Source organism: Dermacentor variabilis, chromosome 4 (genome assembly GCF_050947875.1).
Source record: "Dermacentor variabilis isolate Ectoservices chromosome 4, ASM5094787v1, whole genome shotgun sequence".
Classification (NCBI taxonomy): domain Eukaryota; kingdom Metazoa; phylum Arthropoda; class Arachnida; order Ixodida; family Ixodidae; genus Dermacentor; species Dermacentor variabilis.
The window spans coordinates 40,432,062-40,459,416 of NC_134571.1; the positions used below are offsets into that span (position 1 = coordinate 40,432,062).

The 27,355-nt window shown below is 44.2% G+C and overlaps 2 protein-coding genes across 6 annotated transcripts in view; one reads left to right on the forward strand and one right to left on the reverse strand.

Moving 5' to 3' along the window:
* Positions 1 to 276: 276 nt before the first annotated feature.
* Positions 277 to 11,497, reverse strand: RpL9 (ribosomal protein L9). Its single transcript, XM_075688741.1, has 5 exons — positions 11,438 to 11,497; positions 11,094 to 11,144; positions 10,420 to 10,625; positions 7,577 to 7,790; positions 277 to 422 (listed from the first exon to the last, which is right to left on the reverse strand). Exons 2-5 carry the CDS (start codon positions 11,137 to 11,139, stop codon positions 316 to 318), a joined length of 573 nt encoding a protein of 190 aa, XP_075544856.1. The 5' UTR covers positions 11,140 to 11,144; positions 11,438 to 11,497; the 3' UTR covers positions 277 to 315.
* A 166-nt stretch (positions 11,498 to 11,663) lies between these two features.
* LOC142578984 (RNA-binding protein 26-like) overlaps positions 11,664 to 27,355 on the forward strand; it is a 100,319-nt gene continuing 84,627 nt past the window's right edge. For all 5 annotated transcript variants that reach the window (XM_075688745.1, XM_075688742.1, XM_075688744.1 and 2 more), the window contains exons 1-4: positions 11,664 to 12,002; positions 12,945 to 13,063; positions 18,369 to 18,790; positions 23,882 to 23,985. In XM_075688745.1, coding sequence (XP_075544860.1) covers positions 11,944 to 12,002; positions 12,945 to 13,063; positions 18,369 to 18,790; positions 23,882 to 23,985 — 704 coding nt within the window. In that variant the 5' untranslated portion in view covers positions 11,664 to 11,943. The remainder of the gene's footprint in view (positions 12,003 to 12,944; positions 13,064 to 18,368; positions 18,791 to 23,881; positions 23,986 to 27,355) is intronic.

Consider the following 27,355-nt stretch of genomic DNA (forward strand, 5'->3'; position numbering starts at 1 on the left):
TGCGGTTCATTTACGTGAACTTAAATCTTCCACTAGCCCTACTGCGTCACCTCTTTCGAACCTGCGACCTCGTGCTTTGAATCGCAACGGGTAGAAAACATAAGCCGCAGACGCCAACGTCATCTCTTTCATACTCTTTGCTTCTGGCGCATGCAGCGCGATAAAGCGCGGTACCAGTTTGAGCTACGAATGCGCAGATGACCTATGAGAAATGCGTGCATATGTGCAATTTGATCCATGCACGTACAGTGGCAAGGTACTACTAAAGGCAGCCTGTATCTTTCACACATTTTATTGGCCTTCCCAGGAGACATTTCAACACTCTTCCTTGACCACTGAACCCTTCTCGGAGACGTAGATGCCGTCCAAGAACTTCCGGATATCCTTGTTTTTGACAAGTGTCGACTGCTGGATTCTTGCAGCTGAAACAATGAGCAAGCAATCAGTTAGCAAAGCTCGTGCTGTGGTGCCTTTACAGTTAAAAAAAAATGTCAGAAACAGCATGTCGTCTGGCAGAAATAACTTGGCAGCACAGAAAAGCAGTCAAGCCAAAAAACCAGAGCTACACTATTGCACCTGTTGCGACCTCTGCTCCAAAATCGAGGGTGCAAAGGGTAAAAGAAGTGCTTGCCGGTTATTATCAAAACCGGCGGCTAGCTGGTACAGTCACATGTAATCCACACTCAAAATTCAGTAGTGAAATCGGTGCGAGGGTTATTTTATTTCTTTCATAATACTGCAGGCCAGATTGGCCCAAGCAGGACCGGAATCTGATTTAAAAAATGCGGGTACCAGATATAACATGTTAATAAACAAAATATTAACAATGAGTATTAACGCTAACACATGAACAGGGTTATATCTCTGCAACTGTAAAAACAAATTCAAACAGAAAGCAGGCTACTGTAACTTATGTTCAAGTGCCTCGCAAAAATCAGTGGCCTCAAACAGTTTTATATGCAAATAATTATGCCTTAAAGTATGGCTTTGCGGCACGTGTGAATCACTAAGGTGGTGCCACAGAGCAATACACAAGGCATATTGATGTGCAGGTTACACGTGTGAAAATACTGTATGTTTATAACTGTTACTCCTCAGTTTGCACTTCAGCTGTGCTTTACCAACCTGTGAGATACATTCTAAAGAAGTTGTTCTTCAAGCTGGTCTCTTATGCCTTGAATATCCTGTTTTGGTATTGTCTGTACAGTCAGAATTGCAACTTTGGTGTCCACTAAAGGAGTCAATTTGTTGATATGGTAGAGCACCTGATGAAAATGAAACACAAGTTACGGCAGTACTCTACTGCTCGATATGCATTAAATTGGCTAATGTTGCAATTTTTCCAGCACATCAGATGAATGGTTTAGGTTTCTCTGAGCCTCCTGTTACATTCAGCGCTAAAAACACACACACACAGCTTAGTCGAACCTCAAACTGGAGTGGGCAGCCTACAGAAATGCTTTTCGTGAAATTAGTGGTTATGGCAGGCACATGCTGGAATCTGAAGTGCTATAATAGTGATATCAACAATAACGAAGCCTAAACATTCTTGCGCAGCACAACTCTTAAAGAAAAGATAGAACACTAATAGTCCTTAAGGAAGGCTTCATGAGATAACAGTGCTGCTTCTATGTTGATAGAGCAGCCACTTGAAGTTCTCTATTCAAAGGCTTGAATTGCATATGTTCCATGACTTTACTCAGTCAGGCTGTTTGGTATAAAGATGAGTAAACTGCCCAAAAGAATGCATTACACAAATTTCATCATGATTCATACACTGGAAAGTCAACAGAGATGCACTTTATATGCGTGTTTCCCATTACCTGCAGAACTGCAAATTCACTCGCGCACACACACAAACACCCCATCCAGATGGCAACATCTGGAGATGCACTCCCTAGATGGTGCATGGAGTCACCAAATGATTAAATAAAGCCTTAGCCAGTTTATATGCTTATTCCATGCGAACAGGCTGCATGGACATGCTTAATGGCATTAGAACTTGATGCCATTTGCAACATAGTGCGTTCTTGTAACTCACTTGGCCATCAAATGCGTACTCTCGCTCCCAATGTCTCCACATTCTGACGAGACTAAACGAATTCTTAGTGAAGAACAATTAACATATTCACTTTCTTTTAAAAATAGCTTTTTTTTGTGGCGTAGTGTGTTCTTACAATTATTACAACTCGCTTGGCCGTCGAATGCGTACTCTTGTTTCCAATGTCCCAGTCGTGGCCTTGGTAACCACAGTCTGACGATATTAAGCAAACTTTTATATAAAAACAACTAATATATTCTTCAGTTTTTTTTTAAAAGAGGCTCTTCTTTATTTTCGTAGAGATCAGCAGGCGATATTGCCGCTACACATGGCTACAGCACTAATCGTGAGCACGTTAGCCAGGAGAAGCTTTTCGAGTGCACGGTGGCGACTCCTTGTCTTGTTGGCCTCATACTGACGCCTTCGAATTTCTCGACTATGTTTGGCACGAAGCAGCACATAAGGTCCATTCGATTCAGCCAAGTTTCTCTGCACCTATTCACGGTGCACTGCACCTAGACCGTCGATTCCCCGAGGTGCAGCAGCGCACCCTGCACTCCCGTGCTCGATTGAACGGGGTGCAAGGCAAGGTGCCGCCGCGGTGCACTGTACTCTTGAACCTTGCAGCAAGTGGGTGCAGCCCGGCACCCCCTGCACCTTTTCGTTTGTGGTGCCGTGCACCTTTTTTCTGAATCGAACAAACCTGTACACCACAACTGGAGCACACGGTCAAACTCTTCAGGATAGCTGCTTAAAAGCTTTGAAGCTGCGAGCGACATTTTTCCAATTTTAATGCTTTGGCTATGCTATGGATTGGCCGTTGAGCTAGCTTCAACTTCAAACAGTTTACGGCTGGGTGCAACAATGACATTCCTGAAGTAAACTACATGAAATACGCCTATTAATGTTTCTCACGCCACTTCTTAAACATTTGGTCTCTAGATAGCCGTTTTTATTGCATTATAATTGGCAAGCAAACTTAACCGTTTCACTGCAGCTATTGCCATCGTGATGTTATTAAGTACGCAGGTGTGTAGCAGCGACCGAAGTATAATGGCATTAAGAAACTTAAAGTTTTACACTTTTAATGGCATTAACCTAGCCTGTGTTGCATGGGTATAAGAGAGTGACAAGGGGGAAAGCCACCGTCATAGCTCAATAGGCAGGGCACTCCATGCATTATGCACAGATTGCAGATTCAGTTCCTGCCATCATAATTGTCTTACGCTTTGATTTCCCTCTTCATTATTACTGTAGAAGCCCATGTATAATACAAAACCTCTTTCTTTTCTCTCCAGATTTTAGCATGTCAAATTTGGACCTCGTGTTACATGCAGAACCAAATTTTCAACCTAAATATGCAGTTCCAGTTCCTGGGAGTGTTAGCCAGCGCCACTACTCGTACAGTACGAGGGTCTCAAATCCAGTAACATTGATGCCTTCAGGTAGCATGTGTAGGTTTACTGACCAGTCGCCGTCATTCAAATAGATCACGTATTCGTGACGCCTACAGCAGAAAGGATGTTCCACATCTTCTGCCAATGTTTGTGAGTGGTAGCGCTGGCTAGCACTCCCAGGGTTCTAGTACAGTTGCCGACCCATAAATCGGACACTGATAATCCGGACATGCTCGGTAATTCAGACAGACGCCAGCTCAACATTCGAGTAACCGGACTGCGTCCGTGGCTTTAGCGTATGCCAACTCTGCTGCCATATCTTCTCTGACAAAACTCTACATTCGATTATCTGGACTCCATCTGTGGCTGTAGCATACACCAACTCTGCCGCCATGATCTTCTCTGGCAACCTCGATGAGACACCAAATACGGCCTTAGAGATTACACTCAAGACGGTGATCTCTGAGGCATTGCCTTGGTTACCGCTCTAAAACTCTGAGATTTAACTGCCAATGCCAATGTTGGAGGCTTTGCCGGAATTATGAGGTCACATCAACATCGCAATCATTACCGTATTTACTCGCATAATGATCACACTTCTTTTGTAAAAAAAATTGACGCAAATTCAGGGGTGTGATCATTACAAGAGTTAAATTTTCCGCAAATATATATATATTTTTTCATCGCGCGTTTGACTGCTGCCGCTCTAACAGTGCGGGACACCAAAACAAATATGGCAGCCGGCGGAACAAGCCAAACGCGATTTTTGTTCTTCTCATGAGTACATTACGTGCATTGAAACAGTTTCTTCCATATCAGTAATGAATATCGTTAATATCGACAAGTCTGTGGCAATAACGTAGCCATGTCTACTTTGAGGGGACAGAAACAGAGATGGGCGCGCTTAGCTGCCAGTGATGGTGTATGGCGGGCCTGCTGCGGAAACTGCGGCATTTGTCTTCACTACTATTCTAACAGGGCACGTTTCCACTAAGGGTGGGCAAATATCTTAGCTGTGTTACAAGCGCCGGTGTATGAATAGGGTACACTTCTAACGTATCAGTGCAAACGTGGCCACTATAGTTGCCGCTCACGATTTGTTGCGTGCCCACGAGCACAGACGAGAAGAATTGAAAGGAGCCTTTTTTGTTGTTGGCCAAAACCATTACTAAGTAATAAAGCCAAGGCATGTTTGGTTGTAGCTTTTTTTTTCTCATGGAAGTGCGGAAAGTAATGAAAGGAATGAAATGGGGCATCTGCTTAAGAATGTTGGGTATGTGCAGACCGCTTGGCATGTTTTCAAGAGTCATTTGCATAGCATTTAACAGATAGTAAGCGCAATCATCACTAGCTAGACTTGGCATGCGACATATCGCTGCGGCAAGTTCAGGGTGCAATCATTACACTGGAAAGAAAAAAAATCTAATTTTGACGACAAAATTCAGGGTGGTGATCATTATGCGAGTAAATACGGTAATTGAGCAAATTCTCCTACTGTCAAACAGCGACTATGACTCAGGATGATGTGCCCTGTGCTCTAGAGCCTTCCACAAGCTTATCTGGCTGAAGCCTACAACTTGTAGTCCTTGCATCAGCGTACAGAGAAACTCAAAACTGGCAGAAATACAGGCGGACTTTGTTGCACATAAGCAGAAGTGCATGCAGCAATGCATCAACCACTTGTTCCTTGCACAGGGGCCTTAAAACGTAAATAATGTGACCTTTTTTTAGATACATTCCTTTTTTTTTTTTTGGACATTCGACAGTTCGGGTTTATTTACGTTCCCTGTGGAGTCCGAATGATCGGTCCTCGACTGTAGTACAACATAAGTACCCCGGAAAGTATAGGAGAAAATGGCACCACAGCAGCTCAATTGGCAAGACCGCACGCATAATGCGAAGACATGAGTTCGTATGCCACATGCGGCCAGTTGTTTTTTTATCAACTTTTATTTCCATTAACTTATTTCTTTAAGAGTAAGTGCAAGTAATTTCCCTTATGTTGTCTTTGCATGCATATTATGATATGATCCTATAAAAGTAAGGGCCCTCGGTTCCCTTTCTTCTCGTTCATTACATTACAAGGGTCTCGAATCCAGCAACACTGATGCCTTCAAGTGGCATGTGTGGGTTTATTGACGAGTTGCCGGTTTATTGACCAGGTGGCAGAGAGGATGTTCCACAACCCCCACCAAGGTTAGTGATTCGTGACAGTGGCTAACACTCCCAGGGTTAATTCTAGTAGTAAAACATAAAGACCCCAGAAAGTTGATGGCAAAACGGTGCCATGGTAGCTCAATTGGCAAGAGCATCAAATGCGTAATGCGAAGAGGTGGGTTTGTATCCTATCTGCAGCCAGTTGTTTTTGATCCAATCTCATTTCCATTAATGTACAATTCCTTTAATTCAATTAGCAACACAATTTCCCCTATGTTGTCCTTGGTGTCTTTGTTTGTTGGCTCTTTGTGATATGATTAATAAAAATCTGGGGCCCCCTCGGTTTGCTTTCTTCTCGTTCACACACAAACACAAACACACACACACGCACGCACGCACGCACCATACCTGCCAACCTGGAGAGATAAAAAATCTGGACCTTTTATCCACGCCAACGGGGGTGTTTCGTTCAAACTTTCAGGCAGTGTTCGATGAGTCCTTTTGTAGGGACCTTGCAGTAGCAGACTTTGCTCACCCAAAAAATTTTTCGGGGTAGCTTTGCTCTAAACACGGTCCAGACTGACTGCCCTTCCCTAGCAGCGGGTGCTGGAGGGTTGTGTTCCGCGTTGCCGAGCGGAATTGAGACCCTAGTTTTTCGCGTCATGCTAAAGATCCCCTCACACTCTGCCTTGCTATGCAGTATCATGAGTAAATTGAGCATCAACCATAGACCACTGCACGTCCAACCTTTGTTCATTCAGAATGTCCTCTTGAAGACTGTACACATGTAGTGTGGCAAACTCAGCTTTGAGAGCATCTAAAGCATCTTCAGCAGATTCATTGGTATCTCAGGGCAGCAGCTGGGGGAAACTCTGAATAAAGAAACGAAGACTTGAGAGCGATGCCTGTGAAATAAATTTGAGGTTGGCCACCTCTGCATCTTTCAGAGTTGCATCCACATCCGTAACGCTTCGCCTCGTCGCATTTCGGAAACATTTTCTGTAGAAGAGGCCCAACATGGTTGCTGACACGAAGGGGTAGTTTGTGTTCGACGAGGAATCCCGTAAACAGGCACTCCTCAAGTATGACACTATCGTCGCAGTTGTTTCGGAGAAAGTTCACTATGCTGTCTTGCTGCTCAGTGGTGCGAACATAGCTTTGATGCTTTGCCATGGAAACGTGCAGTTTCAAGTCGCCTTTGTCACCGTGAGACAAGCTGACGTCGCATCCACACATTGTACAAAATGCAAGATTTTCTTTCCTTGATGTCAAAAAGCACGGAAATTCAGAAGTACAAGTAAACAAAAACTTCTGCAAATACCTTTTCTTGGGCTTTGATAGCACCATGGCATCAAACACACGAGGATTTTAACTTTACACGGTGTACCGCACACACACGCCTAGCCAACACTAAACATACACACAAGCAGCAGCCACAAGACGCTCCATAGAGGAAGGCATGCATGAAATGCAAGAGCTACATTGGCTCTGGCTTTGGTCGGCTTACTAGGCACCATATTCAGCTGCTTAGTCGATGATATTGATGGTGCTAGTGCGGCCGTTGTTGGTGATGCCGACGATTACGATGCGGTGGTAGATTCTGCGGCACCGGTTTCGCAAAACCCATTATTGCGTGAACAGAGACCACTTTTCGGGAGATATAAACAGTGGTCATACAATTGGAAAGTTCAGTAAAGAATCTGGAGTCTCCCGGGCAAATCGGGAGGGTTGGCAGGTATGACACACACACACACACACACACACACACACACACACACACACACACACACACACACACACACACACACACACACACACACACACACACACACACAAAGGGGGAGTAGGGAGGGGACGAGTTCATTTTCCCTACGATTTTCTTGGCTCCATTTGATCAGGAATAATAACTCAAGCTCCTCAGTTCGCCCCCCGATTCTTCTCATTCTGAGCGATAAATGTGATGCAGGAAGCAGAAACAAACCGGAGCGGGAGACAAGCTCAATGTCATTGCCCTCCAGGATGAGCTCATCCTTCTGAGCGGTGGAGTTGACACACGTGACTCCAGGCTGCATGCGGACCCTGCGGATGTACTTCTCGCCCAGGAAGTTACGGATCTCCACCAAGGTGTTGTTTTCAGACGTCGTCACGTTGATGGGGAAGTGGGCATAAACTGTGCGCATCTTGTACTGGAAGCCCTGCAATGCACACACACCAGTGTATATTAGGCCAATGCAAAGCTGGAAACATTTTGCCTCGTAAGCTATTAGCAAACAAAATGGCACTTTATGCCATATATCAAAGTAGGCAGCAAGCATGAACATGCTTATTATGTCATTTACATTTACCTCTACTGCCTTCACTGCCATTTTAACTTGAACAAGTTTCAAACTCTTACACCTATGTGCAATATGAAACTTAGAAATGCTCTCACGAGGAAGCTGCTGAAACAAATCAAATCTGTAGAGAAATACCTACACGCTAACCACTGCTAGGGGCTAGTGCTTCAAATTTTATGCAGAAAGTGACACAAATAGGTCTATTTTAAAGAACTGAAGCATTGCATTTACAACTACACAACGAAAGAGATTGCAATTATGTAACAGCGGCTGATAGCTTGTATACGAAATAATAGCTCATTTACATAAGTTATGCACACACCTTTACTCTAAAATAGTGGTATTTTCTTACATTAGGTACAATTTATCAATTTTGACCCCTTTAAACATATTAACTGCTGTTTGAACAATTGAGTCTTTTGGTTATGGGCCCATTGTGGGCATGGCTGGTGCACAGCGACATAGCCAGTAAGTTCACAATATAGTTGGCTGCAATTCTTTCGTGGCAAAAGGATTTAAATGAATCTTGTTGCCTGGCAGAAATAGCTTGACACCACAAGAAGGCACCAAGCCAAAAAACCAGAACCATGCTATGGCACCTGTTGCGACCTCTGCACCAAAAGCAGGATGCAAAGTGTAATGAAGGTGCTTGCAAAACTATACCGGCACAGAAAACATGAAAACGCATTTCCCAACAGATCAATAATGTACACTAAACTTCTCATGTCGCGCAGAAATTTTAAATTGGCTTCCTGCTAAATTGAAAGTGATTTCAAGATTGCCATCTCAACTGCCTAGCAAGCTACCAGCATATATCCTATCAACACATTAGGAGTGCTTGAATATTTGTAATTTTGGAAAGGAATTGAACAGCCTTCGCTATTCAAGAATTACTATTCGAAGTTGTTGAATATTTGTTTTCTTAGAATATAAGAATAGCAATACTGGCTGCCACTGCCATAGCTAGTAAGACCACCATTGCAGGTATGTGTTTGAAATGCATCACTGCAGTGAAAGCAATATGGGCACATTCTTGGACTATCAGTTTAAGCGATAGTTTCACTTTTGCGATATTTCTCGAGAATAGGCACTGGTCGTATAAAAAATAAATTGCGAAAACACAAGAAAGAAGTTCTCGCGGGCTGAGTCTCGCAAAAGTGATTGCTCTAGAATACCACCCATGCTCTCTACGAAGCTTGCGCTAAACACGACTCTTACTGCAACAATTTGGTGTCATTCCCAGAGACATTGTTTTAAACCTGTGCCCTTGAAAGCCAGAGAATCACCGATTCCAAATTTCCAAACACCTAACTTCTATCAAATTAAATGTTGCCAGCTGTATTATCTACCAGATGTCTCAGGAAGCAATCAGCTGCAACCTAATGTTATCGGCGCTAGAATGATGCATCTTTCTCTGTGCAAGTGAAGAACTAACCATTTCACTGCATCACTTACTGCATAAAGCATGGTTGTTAAGTTAGACTTCTGGAAGAAAACATTACATCTTTGTAGTTTCACTAAACCAACTCTCTTCAGCAATCCAAAACAAAGTCAGAGTGCTGTTAATCCTTTTAGACACCAATTAATTATGTTGATTGAAAACTTACTTTCAATGAATTTATTACTTCTACGGAATCATAAAAAGTGTAAAGCTGCAGAAAGATATTAAGAATTTCAATTTTTTTGTGTTTTTTCAGGTTTGCAGAATGTGGACTCCATGTGAAAACTAATTACAGGAACAGCAAGTATGAAAACATACTATTTCATGTCTAGCAGGCTTGAAGAACACCTATCCAGCAACACTAAAAGAGAAAGTAGCAGTCGTTTGATTATCTCAATGAATGAATTTGTTGCATGAGTGCTTTTGTGGGGGTCAAGATTAGAATACAAAGCCAAGAGAGAAATTCACTTAAGGCGGTTCCCTCAACCACTAAGCCAATCTGTGACATTAACATTCAACAATTTACCTGGCTTTGTTGAAGTGTGTTCTTTTTTTGTCACTTTTTTTCCTACTATGCTGCTGTGGCAAGCAATGTTTTAGCTCCACACTTATTTTTGCCATCAGTCTGTGCCAGGTTAAAGGGACCGTGGGCCTTGTCAAGCCATTTTCTGGCTTTTAAGAAGTCCAAGCCCTCAAATCTATATTTCTGTGATGTTGGAATAAAGTGGTTTTGTTTTTATGTCTATCATTTTCCTATGTAAAGCAACTTCTACATGTCCATGCATGTGAAAGGGTTTCATGCAAGCCAAACAGCTGCCCACTACATTCTTGCACTGATAGAACATATACAGAGCATTGTTTTACGACATGCAGACTCCACCATAAATATTTGACAATGCACTGTCACCAGTCAACTTGACAGTTCCATTTCACCGAGCAGACGTTGCGCAAATAACTGGCTACGTAGCCGTGTATCCCTGCTCGCAGGATTATTTCAACACGACAGGTTAAACATTACGAAGGCACAAGCGGAAGCAAGTCCTCTACCTTTGTGACCCCCTTGATCATGTTCTCCACGTGTGAGCAGACTGTCCGTACAGTGGCCAGTTCCTTGCGGATGCCGAACCACTTGCGCACTTGAAGACGCTTCTTGCCGATCATGCTGATATCCACCTGAATGTGCCTGAAGTCTCGCGTGAGGACTCCGCGAGGCCCCTTTACACGAACGCGCCGTGAATTCGCCGACACGGTCACTGAAGGAAGAACGGAGAGACCATTTCAAACACAAGGCACAAAACAACGGAAAACAATAACACAGCTAGCAGGCGATGTCCGGCCACACTACTCATTAAGATACGCTTATCAAAACAAACTGACATCAAAGTTTCTCGTGCAAACAAAAATGACACTTTTACATTTTGGTGGAAACTTAAAACGTGAGCACTCAAGCTGACAGCACTCAAAGGCGTCACACAGCAATTTCAGCTGCAATTTGCCGCACATCGCACGTTAGCACAGAGTAAAGGCGTGTTTAACTAACCTGAAACACAAATGAACAAAATGTGCAGTGCACTTATTGGCACTTCACTAAACGAATGTTCGATGTGTTTCGTGCAATGGGATAAATTGCTGTGATTCACCGGCACTCTTTACTTGCGATCAACCTCAATTCAAGCAACATTGCCGGTGCATGCTGTGAGATACTTTAGGAGACAGCTTACCATTGTCTGGGATCTTGACGATTTGCTCCGCTTTAATCGTCTTCATCGTGGCTGAGAAATAAATAAATAACACTCCTTAAGACTTTTAACAAGCAATAGAAAATCCACACACGTCGCGAGTATACAGGTGAATGAAAACCTTTCTGCAACTATCTTGCGTCAAGGAGCGCGACCTTCCATTACACTATCTTTTTACACACCAAAAAAAATAAACAAAATAAATAATAACTACACCCGTCTAGTATATAATGTATATTCTCTCAGCAACTAATTGCCCTAGTAACTAGTGTGCTGGTATATACGATTAATTCAGATTTTAAAACATGTACACATGGATAGCCTACCTGCTAGCCAGGAATGGCCGTCGAAAAGAGAGCAGTAACGAAAACGTGAAGCAGAACGTAACTGCGTTGTCATTTAAAAAATAAATATAATATGTATTTACTTAATAATATTATATTACATTATTCATTAACTATATTATACAATGGTATTTGAAGAAGTTTTTATCTGCATAAATATATACATATATGTTTTCTTTCGTTTCGGGTATTTAAAACATCCCACATCGCCATCTTCATATATCGGTGTGCGATTCCGTGTGAACTTCAAGCGATTCCTATTTACAATATGACTACGCACGAGCATTGAAAATGTGAATCATGGACGGCACTGAAAATATATGAAACAGTTGAGGAACTGTTGCAACGTGCCCAGTGACTTGAAAGGCAGTTGTGACAATCGAGCCTTTCAGAAAAATCATAGACACGACTTATATATTAGGCTTAGGTGCTTCCTATTGCGCTTATAACCAATATTAAAAGGAGGCGTACGCAAATTATCGGCCACGATGATAATCGAGAACGCAGATGCGCTGAAAAGCTGGCTTACGGGCTGCCTAGAACACATGTAAGTAACGAGAGTTCTGCTGTCCTTGTGTGAGCAAGGCACCTTTTTCGACGGTTACTGTCCACGTATCCAGAAACGAGGTACATTCTCGTTTATTTGTTCGCTGGGCAAGGAAAACGTCTTGTCGCAATCATGTATCTTTATATTACAAGCTGTTCTTTAATTTTGTATCCCAGAATAGGTGTTATTGCTTGCGGTGACCTCTATTCTCGCTGTGGTCCTGTGTAGTAGATCTTTGTAAACACAGCTGTCCACACCTGATCGCAGTTTCTGAACCTTCGCGTGTGATCTGGAAACTAGAGTCCGGTGCAATGTGGCACACGGCTCGCTTTATTCACGCCTCAAGAAGCAGCCGATCTCGCTGTATGGCACCCTTTCAAGGGGGTCTGCACTACATGTAGGCAGAATGCGCGTGTGGTGGAAGGATGCTGTCAGTTTCTCTACCGGAGCCAAGGTTTTCAATCCCGGGCCGATATTTGCTTAGCGCCATCAGCCACACAACTGCTTCCTATGCTTGAAATTGTGAGCGAGCTACATTTCTGATCAGTAGCGGTACCTGTATGCCGAGACCTGTTGCTTGAGTCGTCGCTACTGCATTCTTAACCAAGCGATGTGATGGTGTCCGATATTTCGAACTCATCGAATTGCGGTATTGCTGCAGTAGTTGAGTTTTGGTTGCTTATGCGTTGGTGCCTTAATTGGGCCGTGTTCAAGACTCGCCATGTAGTTTGCCATCGTTCACTCAGTCATAGATAAAGCAAAACATCGCGGAGATCTGGAAACGCCAGAAGTGACATAAGGTACACTGTTATTATAGTACACTGATGAAATTTACCAGATGAAGCTTTATGCCAGTGATTATTCCACCTGTGCAATCAGCTGGGCCTCTGTTGTGGACAAGTTGCCTTTCTTGCCTATGCTCAACGCATTTTGAATTTGTAGGTGTGATGCTGACCCCGCCGCTCTCGCAAAGTATGTCATGGCGCTTGTGAAAAAGGACAAAAGCGAGAAGGAGCTCAAAGACATCTGCCTGGATCAGCTTGATGTCTTTCTTCAAAAAGGCAAGATTGTGCTTCCATTACTGCTGCCAGCTGTCGCCACTGCGTTCTCTCCTGTCTTTCTGAATAGTGTCATGTGATAGTTTTTTTGTAGGTGGCATGTGTGAGCAGTGGTAGAACAGTGTTTTCATGGTCAAGAGGTCATTGAAGTGCATCCTAGTTTCTGTGGAGCACATTGCACACTTGGTGTAGTTTCTAGGGCTTAGGTGTAATAGAGCTAGAATACGAGGCGCAAGATCAACACTTGATGAGGTACATGAAGCTTTCCGTTTTTGTGTCAAGGCATAATAATCATAGGCATAATATAGTCAGTAGCGAAAACGTATGTATTCTTATACATTTATCTTGCATAGTTTTTGCACTGTTCAGGTAGCGAAGCTTCACCTTCTAAACAATGTCTCTGCTTTTCAAGTTCATTGATGCACCATCATGACGAGATCTCCTAAAGGAAAATGCTTGTGCACAGCACATAGGCTTGTATTGCACACAGTGGTGCTGTGTCTGCGTGTTTTATTTCGTTTATACAGCATGTTGGTAAAAAGCCAGTACCTGTTGTACGTAATGTAGTGCTACACCCCTGTATGGACATGCATGCACAGTGACAGCTGTCTTCTGATGAATATGCAAGAATCTATGTCATGCTTGTACCTTAACTGACAAGTGAAATCAACATATCTGTGATCTGTTAGTTCCATCAACGATGCTTGCACAAAACAGCTGATGGAGCTTATGGATTTCATTGTCCGAAAGACTTGATTGTTTGAACTGCCTGTGTGACACAGGCATAATATGGATGAAAGCAGTAATGGTGTTTGTGAATGTACAAGCAGACAAGCAGTGGATTCATTGATAAGAGTGAACACTGCAGGGCAGCCAAGGTGGCTGAAAGCTTTGTACTGGTTCAGTCTGAGGACAAAGATATAGCACTTCATAACAGTCCAAACTGGCTGATGTTCAATTCAATTCTCTTTATTTACCATAAAATATCCTGGCTGGACTCCTGTTCATATGTCAGACTGATGAACAGCTATGCTCTTACATTGATTTATTTTGATAGATTGGACATGGTGAGAATAGAAGTTTCTTTAAATGATTGTAGCATTAAAAAGTATTTAGCCATTAACTTTTTAAGGATGAGACATACGAATACCTAAGATGGAATGTTTATTTTTCGTTGAAATGTATAAAATACTCCTGTAATATACTGTTCATATAAAAGGGGCCCTTACAATGCCCTTTAGGAAAATTTGGTGACATGCTGGAAGTCATAAACCTCCCTCCAAGGCCACTACTACAGGAATAATTTTTCGCAAGGGTTTAGTTAAAGTGGATATAAAAATGAACAAAATGTTGTGAAGCGATGGTATGAGGAGGCAAGCTACCCTTCCTGCAGCATGGGCATGAAGGGTTCTCTCACAGTGTGTTGAGTGCTTGCAAGCATGCCTTGCCTTCTCTGCTATCAAAGTTGGGGATCTGTCGCAAGCCCCATCTTTCTTTTTTTTTTTCACTGTCTTGCTTTCTTTGTGGCACATGTCCAATGGCAGTTTTGTACGCTCTGCGTTTCATAGCATGTCTACCAACCGGAAGAAACCGTGAATTCTCAGGGAATTCGAATAGTCTGGAAGTACTTGGAAAACTCGCGGAATTCGTGCTCTATCAGGGAAAATTAGCTGTAATTTTATTGAAAGTGAACAAAAGTGACATTAATGCTGGCTCCAGTAACAGATGAATTGCGACAAATCGTATTTGACGCCGTGTCATCGGCTCGCGGCGCTTGCAGAGTACAGTCAACGACCGATTTTGCAGACTTGCGATTTTTTTGACTTGCCTGATAATTCGCACGACTTCGCAGTGCCACCACGTTCCCCATAAAGTCAATGTATAAGAATGTCTGGAATTTGTGATGCAAGAACACCTCGCCGACCAATATTTCAGACTTTTCGCCGGGACTGCAGTACCCAATCGGCATTAATCGGCACCGCTGCCATTTTGATTATCTCGCCTCCTCGAACCGGCGCTCTAGCAGGCAGATCCGCTGGCAGCCATAGCCACCACCTTGGCAACGCCAGGCCTAGCGGCTTTTACGTTCGCTATTAAGCTTCTTGCCGTGCGGTGCCATGTTTTTCATTGAAAGACTTTGCCGCTGTCAGCAATGGCACCGACTCCGCCGTTGTTATCCTCCGGATTGGCTTCGAAGCTCGGAAAACAACGCATTGCATAATGCCACTTCTCAAAAGTCAGCTTCGCCTCAGTACAGCAGTGTTAGGTGGCGAAGCATATGAAAACTATTGCGTTGAAGCTTAACAAGCGTGGGAAAGAGCAATTGTCCCAAAACACAGTATGCATTTCTTAATTATACATGTGTGCATCCCCATCTCCTTTCACACTATGAGCACCAATATGCCTAATAAGTTTACTGGCAGGCCTCCAGAGCTTTTTCAGACATCCCTGTGGCGATTTGAGCCCTTAAGGGCAGGCAGTTAGACATGCATTCATTTTTTCGGACTGCCTAATTTTTCGGACGTTCTTGCGGCCCATTGGGAGTCCGAAAAATCGGATGGTGACTGTGCAACTGACCCAAGAGGATGCTTCAAATGGTCCGTGGGGCGAAGGTGTGGTGGAAGGATAAGAAGGCAAAGGATCCATGCATTGAGGAATGAACAGGAAATGAAGCGTGCTGCCGCCTCTTTGAAGAAGCCTGAACTCAAGAAACAAAGTGTTGGCTGATGCCGAGATGCAAGTGTCCCTCATCTTAACGAAATTAAACTTTAAAGCAGTGCAACCAAACACTGAGGTGTTGTGTACGGGCTGGGAGTATGTCAGAACAGTTCAGGTTGACTTTTCAGCTGCTGAGCGAGAATCTTAGTTGCGACAAAGTTCAGGCCTCATACCAATGAGCTTGCTATCAGTTGATAGAAATAGCTCATGTTCGAAAATATCTGCTTTGGTATGCATCTTCTTTTCATCAGTATTTGGAAATGTTTGGCTCGATTTTGAATAAGTTTTGCTTTTCTTTTTCAAAATATATTTCATTTGTTGTGCATTTTACTAACACCTTGCTTCTGTTTTCTTTTTGAATAAAATAAACATTACACCTTACTATTCAAACTGGATTAAGTCATTTTTTCTTTCAACATGCTTAATAAAGAGTGACAGCATTGGGCAACATGGTGTCAGCCCGTCTTGACATAGAGCAAAGTTCTGTCTCATTCAGAAAATTTTGCAACAGCACTCAGGGAAAACTTGGAAAACTCAGGGAGTGTGGAAATCTCAACTCCGCAGATGCTTTTGGTTTCACGGGTACCCTGTGTTAGTGTTGTGCTGGCAATTTCTGCGCTGGCAACAGGACCCATTACGTGGTAAGCGAGAGCGTTGGTTTCTTAGCTGGAGAGATCACTAGTTGTTCCACAAATAAGGGTGTGTAGGTTTTTTTTTGAATGTTCAGTTGCTTTCACAGTAATACAGAGAAACCTTGATGTAACGAAGTGGGTAAAATTGACAATTTGCATTGTTATATCCAAATTTCGCTGTATTCAGATTCGACCTTTTATGCAAATAATACTGTCGCCAATAGATTTTTTTTACATGGAAAGGGGCCGCAAAATTTTCCGAATTATCGGGCAATTGAAGAAAGCAAATTTGAATTCGAAAATTCATTTTGGTGAATTTGAGAGTTGGCGATGAATTGTACGGTTTCATGCCACGTCAACGATATCTTCACATAAACAGTACGAATTAAGCAAAGCCAGCCACGCTTCTGAGAGCACTCTGCCTCTGCCGCTGATAGTGTTGCACGCACTTGGACGACGCTATCATCAAAAGCGCCGACAGCGGGAAGCGAATGTTTCGTCTTCCTCTTGCTCCAACGGGTCCACGAAACTCGAGATTACGCAACCTTCAACACTAAACGCCCGGGAAGACAGCTTGCATGATGCCACACCTCCTTGTCACGCCCACTCTTTGGACACGGAGCAGATTACCTCTAAAAAAGAGTGCGCTGCTGCGCACGCACTCAGCCGCGCTTACAGCCGTGCACAGCCACGACTGAGACGTGCGCCAGAAATCAGGACGCGCATCAACTTACCCACTCCCCCCTGCCCCTCGCGCATGCTTGATTGCGTTACCGCGAGCTTGCTCCCTCCCCCTTTCCCTTTGCACCCTTGGGGATGCGGCGCTCGTGTGTGAAGCCACCATCTTTCTTGTCTCACTCTCGCAAGCTTTCACTCGCACCTAAAGCACAAAGTGTGCGGCGCGTGATAGGACCTTATCGCATTTGTACTTTATACGGAACATGGTGCAGTTCCACTTCGGCGGTCGCTCTTGTCATGCTACGCGCAGTTAGAGGTGCGTTTGCAAGCTGTCGCTTGTAATTCAATCATTTGACCATCTGCATCCACAGAAGTTTCCATTGTGGGGATGCGCGACTCTCGCGCGTCCCCTGATATGTTTTTCCCGCATGGCGCGTCTCCTGTAATCCGGCTTCGCCGCGTAGCCTGCGTGATGCCCACGGCGGTCAATGTGGTTGGGGCGCAGTGCGAGAGATGGCGCGAGTGTTGCGCTGCTAATGCCGCCGACAGGCGAGGTTACTTGGGCGCCGAAAGGAAGGCGCTTGGGCTCTTGGGGGTTCGGGAAGCAAGCGTGCCGCACGTGCAGCGACCCTCTGTCCCGGCGGATCGGCTAACAGCGAGGACGTCCCGCGCGCCGACCCATGCTTCTGCGAGACTGCCTCGCGTGGCCGCCTTCGAACGCGCCACGATTCGCGTGACCATACACGCGAAGGACCAGGCGTTGGGATCCAGCATGGGGCGAACATATTCGCTCGCTTCCGGTTGCGGTGAGTCAGACTTCTAGATTTGTCGCGCGCCCATCGGCATGTTTTGTGAATAGCAACTCGGCTAGCAGGCACTGATTTATGAAAGGTGCAATAAATGCCCTTGTGATTGTTTGCACTACTGTGTTGTCGTTCCTTTGTCCCAAGAGCACGGGTGTGAGAGACCCCACACCATTTATTGTTTCAGCATTCCTTTGCTGCGAAATCAAAATTTCGTTATATAGAAATTGTATTCAAACACTTCGTTATGTTGAGGTTCTAATTACATGGTGTTCTATGGGTAAAATGTTATGAAAAGTTATATCGTTACTTCATTATATAGAAAATTTTGTTATATTGAGGTTTAGCTGTACATAGAAGTAATAGTCTGCAGACAAGACTATCACTGCATCATTCCTTACCGTGTTTGTTTGCTTGCAATGCTCAAACCAGTGACAGGCCTTTCAACATGTGTTATCCCTGATGGTGTATGCGCAGAAACCAAACCCTTTGTGGACATGCTGTTTGAGACCCTGTCAAACAAGTCGTACCTCCAAGGGAAGCCTTACGTGCCAGCGGGAAGTGCACCCGCACCCTTGCCTGGTGCTGTGCCGAGCTCTCCTCAACAGCCACCGCCACCCCAGGTCCCTTCAGTCACGCTGGTGCAGCAGTCCAGCATGGCTCCATCTGTGCCTCCCCCTGTGCTGCTCGCTGTGCCGGCGCATAAGGAGGGCGCGGGGGGGCTCGGTGCCGCGGGGCTGGCCCCTGCTCCACTGCCACGAGTTGCTGCAGAAGCCTCTTCCCTGCCCACTTCCACTGTGCTGGGTGGCAGCAAGCCCACAGCAACAACTGCAACCGCTGCCACTGCCGCTGCCATACCTGTGGCGGCAGCCACTGTTGTATCTGTTCGCAAAGACGAGGTGAGCTAGCTCAAAAAAGAAAAAAGAAATTTCAGGTGTACCAATATTTGAACAATATTTGAAATTTTAATTGTGAATCGAGAACATCTTGTTTTGAAACTATAGGTTGATTTGAGAATTCGGTGCTGAATTAGGGCTGAATATAACAGGGTGCTAGGATGATTGCAGAGTGCTCAGCCTGGAAAAGGTCCATGCATGTGGTCCATTGCTTAGTAGGAGCGCCTGTTGTAAGCATGCAAGAAATTTTTCATTTATTTCATTTATTATACCCCTCAGGGCCAAGGGCATTACAGAGGGGGAGTGGTAAATACAAAAGGAAGACAAAGACAGTTATTTACATGAGTGTTTAAATGGCACCTGTATATACAATATTAGCTAAGGCTTCACGGAACTGTTCATAATTAATAAGGCCTACAACTTCGGCGGGAAGATGGTTCCAGTCACGCGAGGTTCGCGGCAAGAATGATTGTGAAAAACTTTTAGTGTTGCATGACAAAATACCAACTTTGTACTGATGATCAATGCGACGGGATACATAAATTGGATGGGGGATGAGGTGATCTCGTAGGGTATGGTGATGGTACAACTTGTGGAAGAGGGCAATACGAGACACTTTTCTGCGAGATGCCAGCGATGGGAGGCAAAGATTAGATTTCATGTTAGTTATACTCGCTGTGCGGTTGTAGTTAGCAAGAATAAAACGTACAGAGTTATTTTGAACCATCTCGAGGTCAGTGATTAGGTTTTCATGAGCAGGGTCCCATACCGGAGTCGCGTATTCGAGTTTGGGTCGTATTAATGTTTTATATAACAAAAGTTTCAAATTAGTAGGTACGTTGAAAAAGTTGCGACGTAGGTAGCCAAGCATGCGATTAGCGTTTTTGATTATGTTTTCAGTATGAAGAGACCAGTTCAGGTTAGAAGTGATGTAAACACCAAGATATTTATATGAAGAAACTGATTCCAACGACATGTTGTTAATGTAGTACGACGGTATTATAGATGTTTTCCTAGAAACACGCATGACTTTGCATTTGTTAATATTGAGCTCCATTAACCATTCATTGCACCAGTTCCCTATCGTGGTAAGGTCTGACTGAAGTAATTCAATATCGTTAGCATTGGTAACTTCTCTGAAGATAACGCAATCATCAGCGAATAGATGGATATGGGAGTTGATAAGCGAGGGAAGATCATTAATGTAAATTAGGAACAGTAGGGGTCCAAGGACGGAACCCTGTGGAACACCTGAACGGACTTCTGTAAAACCGGAGTTAATGCCGTTAGCACAAACAAATTGCGAGCGGTTGAGAAGAAAACATTCAATCCATTTCAAAAGGTTACTGTCTATGTTAAGTAGTTTTAGTTTATGAAGTAATAGTTTGTGACACACCTTGTCGAATGCTTTTGAAAAATCTAAGAATATACAATCAGCTAGTGATGATTTGTCAAGAATATGGTGTAGTGCATGTGTAAATGATATTAATTGGGTTTCACAGGAGTAAGATTTCCGAAAACCATGCTGTGCTGACGTAAAAAATGAGTTCAATTCAAGGAAATTAACCAGGTTAGTAAAAATAATATGTTCGAGCATTTTACAGCATGTACTGGTGAGAGAGATGGGACGATAATTATTAGGGGATGCTTTGCTGCCAGATTTATACACTGGAATCACTTTGCCTATTTTCCACTCATTAGGTAGCGTACAATGGTCAAGGGATTGCTGGAAAAGTTTGGATAGTATAATGGAAGAATAATATGAAGTGTTTTTTAAGAATTTCGAGTTAATACAGTCGTATCCGGGAGCAGAATGAATGCTTAGTCCGTCAATAAGCTTAACGACACCGGATGGAGCAACAATTATGGAGGGCATGGTAACATAATTACGGTGCTGTGTACTTGGCATATGTGTGCTGGATGTGGCTGTGAAATTTTCTGAAAATGTATGGTTTAGTATGGTGGCAGAAAGGTCAGAAGGAATTGGAACACCGGAAGAGTCTGTTAAGGCAAGGCTATTGTCAGTCGAAGGCATAATTGCACGCCAAAATTTTTTAACATTAGTGGTAAGCATTGAAGGGAGAACCTGTGATTCGAAGTGCTTTTTGGCGTTTTTGAGCGCTTGCACATATGTGTTCGACGCCGCAGTATACGATGCCCAGCGTTCAATTGTGGGTGAGAGCTTTGCAATGCGGTAGAGACGCTTCTTTTTATTTGATAAACGCTTAATGTAATTATTGTACCAGGGAGAGTTTGTGTGAGTTGTAATGGTGCGTTGAGGAATGTACTGTTCAGTTAGATGGTTGACTATAGCTGTGAACATGTTCCAATTAGTTTGTACACTACGGTGTTCAAAGCCATTAAGGAAAACGTCAATAAACGAAGATAGGGCATTATTTATGGCCTGATAATTTGCTCTGTAGTAGTCTCGTATTATCTTTTTCTTCTTTTTAGTTTTCGGACGGTCTAGTTTAATATCGAACTGTAGAACTAAGTGGTCGCTAATTCCTGGCAGGTACGTTACAGGCGATACTATATCGGGTTGATTAGTGAAGACTAAATCTAATGTATTCGCCGTGGTAGCTGTTATTCTAGTTGCCTGAACGCAGATCTGCACGAGTGAGAATACTGAACACATATCTAAAAAGTCACGAGCTTGAGGTGAGAGTGGGGATATTAAAGGGGGGTCGGTATTCCATGTGATGTTTGGTAAATTAAAATCGCCAAGTAGGAACAGCGGTGATGAAGGAAAGCGTGTTGCAACGGTGTTAATAGCGTCATAAAGTTCGTTACTAAAGCTTGGTGACGACGAAGGTGGACGGTAGCATACCCCTATTACAACTTTTTGATGATTAAGTGTTATTGCTGACCATACTAATTCTAGTTCAGTCTGCACGTGTATACATGATGATGGTATATCATTGGAAATTGCGAGAAGCACACCGCCGCCTCTCTGCGTGCTACGATCACAGCGATAGAATGAGAAGCGGTGAGCATTGACGAAGATATCAGCGTCGCAGACATGCGCAGTGAGCCATGTTTTGGTTAGCGCGATTATTTTAGCAGAACATGTATCGATTGCTGATGTGAGTGAGTTGTACTTGTTAAGGACGCTTCTGATATTAGTAAAAAGAAGCGATACTGAAGCCGAGGATGTCTGGCCACTACCCCTCATTCTTCCCTAGGAAGAATTAGCAGAGATAGTAGCAGAGGGCGAGCTGGCATGTGCGCTTTTCGTATCAGTGGAAATGACAGTGGCAGTGATAGGGTCGTACATGTAAGATTTCTTGTTCATAAGTAACTTGTTGTGGCGCAACTTATGGGTTGGGGATCCAGGTTGGATTTTCGCAAAGTCGAGCAACTTTTTTCGTGCTAGACGTGTTGCGACCGAGTAATCTTCACTAATGGAGACCTTGCTTTCCTTCAGGCTGTTGCGTTTCGCGAGTATTAAGTCTTTAGTTTTGAAGTTCAAAAATTTTGCAATAATAGGGCGACATTTGTTAGGTACGAATCTTCCTAAACGGTGTGCGCGTTCAATTTCGTGAGGGGAAAGGGGCTCAGTTAGGCACTCACTAAGGATAGAAGTCAGTTTTTCCTCAGTCGCCTGCCAGGTTTCATCGGAATCTGGGATGCCATAGAAAATTAAATTGTTACGCCGTGACCGGTCGTCAAGATCATCCTGCCGCGATTGCAAAGTAGTGGCCAGTGCAGAAAGTTCGTCTGTTTGAATGTGAATGGTGGCAATATCCTGGCTGAGTTCGTCTAACCTTTTATAATTTTCCTCTAGCTCATCTAAACGGTTTTGAATCGCTGTGATTTTGGTTTCAATTGATTTCTGTCCAGTTTTAATCGCTTTAACGTCAGCTGCCAATTCCGTTTGTGTTTTAGAACTATGTAGCGAACGGGTGTGTACGTCCTTTAGCAAGTGAAAAATAACTTTCATCTGTTCAGCGGGATCCGAAGGTAAAGATTCAATGTCTAAAAAAGCTTCCGAGCGGGTGGTTTTGGGCCCAGGGTTGCTCTCAACATCACCCGCGCGCAACAATAAAAGGGTCATAGAGAAACATTCACAACAAATTTCGCTCAACACTTGTGGACACGGGAACAGCAACAAGCAGACGTTATTGCTCTTCTTAGCATACAAGGGAAGGTTTGTACGCACCTGCATAGCAAACGGAAAGCAGTTCAGCGCTCTGTCAAGGCTACTGTCCCCGTGTCCACTGAAGCAGCTGTTGCAGGGCCGGGTTCTTAAGTACTGGGCCGAGGATGGTGTTGCTGTCGATCCGAGGGATGTTTTAAGGTCGAGTTGTACCGGGCAGAATGAGTCGACGAAGGGTGCGAAAGCAAGATGCGATGAAGGCACCTCGTCAATCGCGCAGGCGTAGCGATGGTCCATGGTTACGGGTGACGGAAGCTGGCATATCAGGTCACATGACGGGGCCGATAGCCAGGGCATGAAGAATGCAAGCAGGGCCTGCATAGCAAACGGAAAGCAGTTCAGCGCTCTGTCAAGGCTACTGTCCCCGTGTCCACTGAAGCGGCTGTTGCAGGGCCGGGTTCTTAAGTACTGGGCCGAGGATGGTGTTGCTGTCGATCCGAGGGATGTTTTAAGGTCGAGTTGTACCGGGCAGAATGAGTCGACGAAGGGTGCGAAAGCAAGATGCGATGAAGGCACCTCGTCAATCGCGCAGGCGTAGCGATGGTCCATGGTTACGGGTGACGGAAGCTGGCATATCAGGTCACATGACGGGGCCGATAGCCAGGGCATGAAGAATGCAAGCAGGGCCTGCATAGCAAACGGAAAGCAGTTCAGCGCTCTGTCAAGGCTACTGTCCCCGTGTCCACAATTGTGGGGGTCTTTCACATTTTGTTAATTTGCAATGTTCCCACTTTGAAATAGTGTTGTAGGCAAAATCCTTTTATTTTTTCCCGCATTTCCTTCACATTTAGAAGCAGTAAAATATTTAGTATACTGTTCATTATTTGATGAGAAACTTTCACTATTTGAGATGTGTACACTACGAATCTGGTTTGATTTAACATTTGTCTTTAGCATTCTTTAAATGGTGAGCTGACACATATGCTCTGTTGCAGGTGCCTCCAACAGAAGAGGACAAGGAACAAGCCAGAAGCAGCCACCGAAAGTCAAAGAGCAGGTCACGGAGTCCCGTAGGGGGCAGGAGTCGGAATCGGAGTCGGTCAGTTTTCATTGCTGTTTTTCAGTAATCAATGCATCTGATGCTTCTTATGCACCGTTAAAGTGGTGTTGTAGGTATAGCCATTTGAGCCCATCTACATCATTTTGGTATAAGTGCTACATACTGCTGCAAATGGATTTTTTTTTTTTTACCAGCGCTGCACCAAAATATATATATTTTTTTTTAATTTGGAGGAGCTGGGGCTGATGCCTAGTTACATGAGCTGTGATGACAGCCCTGGGATGTGTAGGTGTCCTCTATGTCTAAAGACGCTTTATGCACGCTGATATGTTAAATCATGTATCTGTTAGTCAGGATGGTTAAAACTGAAGGACACTACCACTGCTGTCACAGCTGAGTGCCGTATTGTAATTGTAACATGCACCAGTTTGCCATGACCTAAAAAAAGAAAAGTTCTTTACAATGCTGTGCACCTCTTCTTTCATACAGAAATACAACTTTCTCTCGTTTGGAAAACAAACATTTACTCCTAATGCATTAAAGTTGCGATAAATTAAACAAAACTCACAGCTTCGCCCGAAAAACAAAGCATCGATTGCAATAGCATATTAGTAGACAGCTATACGAAAAGTAAGGATAGTAGTTTTATATGCTGCATAAACTTTTAAACATTCACTTACTAACTAAATTAACAAGCATGGTGTCACGTAAACATAAACATGAGCACGGCTTACTTAATGACCGCAGAAACTCTATCAGAACGCTGGAGTGAGGAAGTGCGGTAGCAGCAGCATGCAAATTGTCCTTTGTGCGGCCTCTCTTTTTAATGCGAACTAAGCGATTAAAACAAATAGCGGTGCATCTAGACTCTATCTTTATCGTAGATCACTTACAAGATGTTGGGCGCACGGCCGCACCAGTCCCGTACGCAAGTTTCAGGAACTCCGAGCACCCATGATGCGGCCAGATTTCCATCTCTATCTGCACGTGTGACCACTTTCCTTTTAATTGGGGCATTGCGATGAACTCAGCTTGTCTGTACAGTCGGCACTTTCACGCTGATAAAGAAAACGCAGAAAACGGGAAGACGGACAGCAGACTAAGCACATGGGCTACAGCACATGGAGGAAGCTACGGCAGCTAGGCTTGAAGCGCGTACGAAGCGGCCATTGTGAAATGCCGATGACGATATGGTAACGTAGATTTAGGGTCATAGTCGATTATAATGCGCATGCAAATTTTTGGACCCGTTTTATCGGGAAAAAAGAGTACATTAGATTCGAGTAAATACGGTAATCTATTTCACTTGCATCCAAGTATGAGACTAGATATTGAATATCACTTCATTCAGTATGATAGGGTTCTGTGTAACAGATTATCTTTCTTTGGCTGAATATAGGTCATTCTCCGAATGCTTTTTTATTCCAAGGGACATGCCAGCAGCCCTCATGTCATTAGTCATTGTAGTGCTGCAGGAGGTGTTATGACCTTGTCTTTGACGAACAAAAGGCATTAAGATAGCCAAATATCTACGTGAGTCAATCCCAATGTGATTGAAATATGCAGAAATCAAAAGATAGGTGAGATGTAATTCTACTTCAAGAGGGATGTGTACCAAGCACCTACTACAAAGATACAGGCAGCTGCTTAAACTGAGCCATTATAGAAATCATGGCTGTTACCATAATTGGTAATGGCAGAACTCAAGGGAAAGCTCGGTTCTTGTCTTGTAAGGAGCACTACAGTCAATGTACAAGTATTAGAACTCCTTTGGGGCCACAAAAACATTCAAAATATTGGGCAGTCCGAAAAAATGAATGCGTGCCTTTTGCTGCCCCCAAGGCCTCAAATCACCACACACACGTGCAAAATAGCTCTGAAGGCCTGTCAGTACACTTATTAGGCATATCAGGGCTCTTACTGTGATAGGAGATGGCAGGTGCATGCGTGTATAATTAAGGAATGCATACTGTCCATGACCATTGCCCCATCCCACTCTTAGTATGCTTCACCTCAACACTTTGCGTATGCTTCACTGCGTAACACTTCTGTATTGAGGTGAAGCTGACTTTCGGGAATCGGCATTATGCAACACATCGTGCTTCCCCTGCTTCCAAGACATTCACGAGGATTACCAAGGGGCAATCAGTGCCGGTACTAATAGCAGGGAATCGTTCAATGGAAAACACGGCACTGAACAGAAAGAAGCTTGGTAGTGAACGTCGAAGTAGCTAGTAATGCAGTGATTTGGGCTTGTTGGTAAGACATCATGAGGCTTATAGCGCATGGTGGGTGGGTCCTGGCGACGTTCCCTGAATTTCGCCCAATCCGTTATACGCACATTTTGCTCGGGCCTGCGCGCACCCCGTAATGACAAGGTGGTCGCCACAATGTAGTGGTCACTACCAAGGTGCTCCTCTAAAGGCCTGTGCGCAACGACTGGGCCAGTATTGTGCACGAAGGTAAGGTCAGGGCAGCTATCACGAGATACGCTGTTGCCTATGCAAGTGGGGTGCTCTGGGTCGGTAAGCAGTGTGTAACTCATGTTACAGATGGCATTCCATAAGTGGGTCCCTTTAGCCTGCGATTCAACGTAATCCCATGCAGTATGCGGAGCGTTAAAGTCGTCGGCCACCACATAAACCCGTCCAAACCTACCAAATTCTGTTAGTAGGTGATGAAAACAGTGCGTTCGCGAACGGGAGGAACTGTATGCATTGAGTATAAACAGACTCTCGCTGTGTTTACCTTGCGTAATTATTTCCAATATTTGGTGAGGAATTTCAATGTTGGGGGTATGCATGCGGCATGTAACATGTTTCGAAACTAAGGCTCCCATAAGAGGAGAGACACCCGAGAGCGTGCTGTAGCCGGATAAAAAAGGGGTGCAATTGACTTCTTGTAAGAGGATGACATCGGAAGGGTTCGTGGATGTAGTGATATACTGCTTTAGGGAACCTCGTTTTCAGCGGAATCCCCTACAATTCCGCTGCCACACCACTAGTTGCTCCGCGTTACGCGGCGCCATCATCATCGCGAGAGGAAGCAGGCGGTCGTGCATAGGGATGCGGGCGCCGGGTGCCCACATTTGAAGGTTGTGGCCGAGAGCCGTGATCGGAAAGCGCGCTCTCATTGTTACCGCTAAGCTCAGGAACTTGCATGCGTGCGAAAGTGCACTCTATACATGATTTCACTTGCTCCGTAATCCCTATTTGAAGGACCTCCATTTGGCGTTCTATCCTGTCCAGAGCCGCCTGCATACTTATGTACTTGCTTGCTTGCTTGCTTGCATACTTGCTCATGTCTGCCACCAGCGCGTCCATTTGTTTTTGCAGGCGCTCACAGCGTGCCTCCATGTCACGACGTAGGCGGGCTATTTCTATTAGAGGATCAGGATTTGATAACTAAT

What these genes read in the sequence shown, in the direction of transcription:
- RpL9 (XM_075688741.1), bottom strand. Translation starts at nt 11,139, where the DNA reads ATGAAGACGATTAAAGCGGAGCAAATCGTCAAGATCCCAGACAATG. An exon ending in CGTCAAGATCCCAGACAATG is followed by an intron (nt 10,626 to 11,093) that starts GTAAGCTGTCTC and finishes TTCTTCCTTCAG; the next exon opens with TGACCGTGTCGGCGAATTCA. An exon ending in TGATCAAGGGGGTCACAAAG is followed by an intron (nt 7,791 to 10,419) that starts GTAGAGGACTTG and finishes TGTGCATTGCAG; the next exon opens with GGCTTCCAGTACAAGATGCG.